Raw genomic sequence first — 2189 nt, 5'->3', positions numbered from 1 at the left:
TTTTCTCTTCTAGTGCCGTTTAAGGATTTCTCCATGGGTCTGAAGTTGCTGCGTTTTCACTAGGGTAGGTGTGAATCTACTCAAGACTCAGTGTACTTTCTCATTCTGAGGTTGCAGTTATTTCATCAACCCTGGAAAAATTTCGACGTCACTTCAAATGTCAAGATTTTCACAGTCTGTATTCCACTGAAATGCCTGGAGACATACACAGAGCCTTCTCATTCTATTTTCAAGGCCTTGTAAGTGCTTCCATGTTTTAAATTATCTTTATCTTCCAGGCTCTGTTTCAGGAAACTTCTTCATATTTACCCCCTATCTAGCTAGCTACCTAACACTACTATACAGTTTTATACTTCAAAAATCATATTTCTTGATATTTCCAAATGTTCCATGGTGGAGGGAACAAAATCACTCCCAGTAGACCCTTGAGTTTAAGGTAATGAAAGGCCCAGGATGTTATCATATACTGATCCAATACAATTTTATTCAATATTTTCCTCAAAATCCTCCCAACATGCCATAGCATTCATTACCCAGGGCCTTTGGCAACCTGAAACCCCGAGGTTCTCAATGGGGAGGAATTTTACCCCAAGGATATTGGGAAATGTCTGGAGATTTATTATCTCAACACAAGGGGAGAGGAAGCACCCCTTGCACCAAGTGGGTAGAGGCAACAGATGGGTATACACCTCTTACAAGGTACAACATAGTCTCCCACCCCCAACAAATCTCACCCAAAATGTCGTTGGCGCTGATTTTGAGAAATCCCGTTCTATCCTAACCAATTATAATGCCTTAAAGATCTCTAAGCTCTTGACATGAATAGTTTTCTGTGTGTATACGTGAGCTTATTTAAAATCTAAGTTTCAACTTAGAGTTTGTTGTATGCATTGTTGCTTGCACCCGAGTGTTTGCAGCATTCAAATATTTTTTATTCCTAACTTTATTTTTTGACAGTGTATGCACACAACGTTCTTGCCTACACATTTCAGAACCTGAAAGGCTTCAAAGAAAGGAAGTTGTTTGCAGAAAAATGTAGAAGAAGAGAATAAAACGTCAGACACACCCTGAAAACAAATAGGTTTTATTTTAGATGATCACAACAATATTATATGTATGTAGGACATTTCTTCAAGAAATTTATTGGCAGCCATTGCAAACAGTAGGACCTTCATTCACACCTTTCATTGGGGGATGTTTGCGTACAGTCATGGGTTTCACTTTACTCCTCTGTTTCGTGGAAAATGTTCCACAGAAGAACATGGCAGCACTTATTAGCGAGAGGGTGGCAGTTGTGATTCCTAGTGGGAATACATAGGAGAAGCGTTTCCTTATCAGCATTTCTTTTCCAATGGGAAAACTAAGTGGGAAATCAAGGGTGGTTTGGCCATAAAAATCCACAGCAAAATTCCAGCTCACTGTAATTGCAGTACAACTACAACTACAGATGAGAAAGAAGGCAGAGATGTTGTAACACAATCGAAGGAAATCTGGGTATGGGACATGGATCCACTGGACCACAAGTGCCACTGAACCAAAAATCAGGACTACGCAATTCAAAGAATTTGCCAACAATATCAGGCCCTGCCCATACCAGATTTCATCTGAAATCACCCAGCTTCCATTGATCCTGTCATACATAGGCAACTCAACAATTGCACCAGAGATGTTAAATTTTTGAAAGTAGAAATATTCCCAAAGTCCAATGTACACAATGGAAACAATGTTGCTGTTAAACTCCCACACGTGCCAGGATCTGCTATGGGCTAGACTGATGCCAAAAGCCCAGGCCAGATAACTGAAAAACAGGCCCATCAGTTTGAGGAACAGGTGCTTCAATTCCAGTTGACTGATGACAGGGTAGAGGCATCATGAAATCAAAGCAGGAACACACCAAAGAGAAAAAAGAATCAGAATGAATGAGTCACTGTTCCGAAAGTGCTCAGTATTTATGTCTTGTCCTTCTGGTCTATGCGTCATATTTAATAGTCTCATATATGTATTCGCTTTCAATTAGTGTTCTAAATGTTTATGTAAGGATAAAATGACCCCGGTGATGGTATAAATTTACATGCCATTCTGGGAACACAGTGTGACATATCTCTCAACCACCAAACTGTTCAATATCTCTTGTCTAGCAACTCCAATTCCAGGACTTTTGCCAAGTTATTGCTAAGAGTTTGCAAAAA

The 2189-nt window shown here is 39.7% G+C and overlaps 1 protein-coding gene across 1 annotated transcript; it reads right to left on the bottom strand.

The window, feature by feature from the left end:
- Nucleotides 1-1127: 1127 nt before the first annotated feature.
- LOC128774600 (uncharacterized) lies at nt 1128-1815 on the bottom strand. Its single transcript, XM_053893667.1, has one exon. It carries the CDS (start codon nt 1813-1815, stop codon nt 1141-1143), a length of 675 nt encoding a protein of 224 aa, XP_053749642.1. The 3' UTR covers nt 1128-1140.
- Between the last annotated feature and the right edge of the window lie 374 nt (nt 1816-2189).

This window comes from Panthera pardus, unplaced genomic scaffold (assembly GCF_024362965.1).
Source record: "Panthera pardus isolate Hobbes unplaced genomic scaffold, ASM2436296v1 HiC_scaffold_335, whole genome shotgun sequence".
Classification (NCBI taxonomy): Eukaryota; Metazoa; Chordata; class Mammalia; order Carnivora; family Felidae; genus Panthera; species Panthera pardus.
This window is presented reverse-complemented; position numbering and strand designations above follow the sequence as displayed.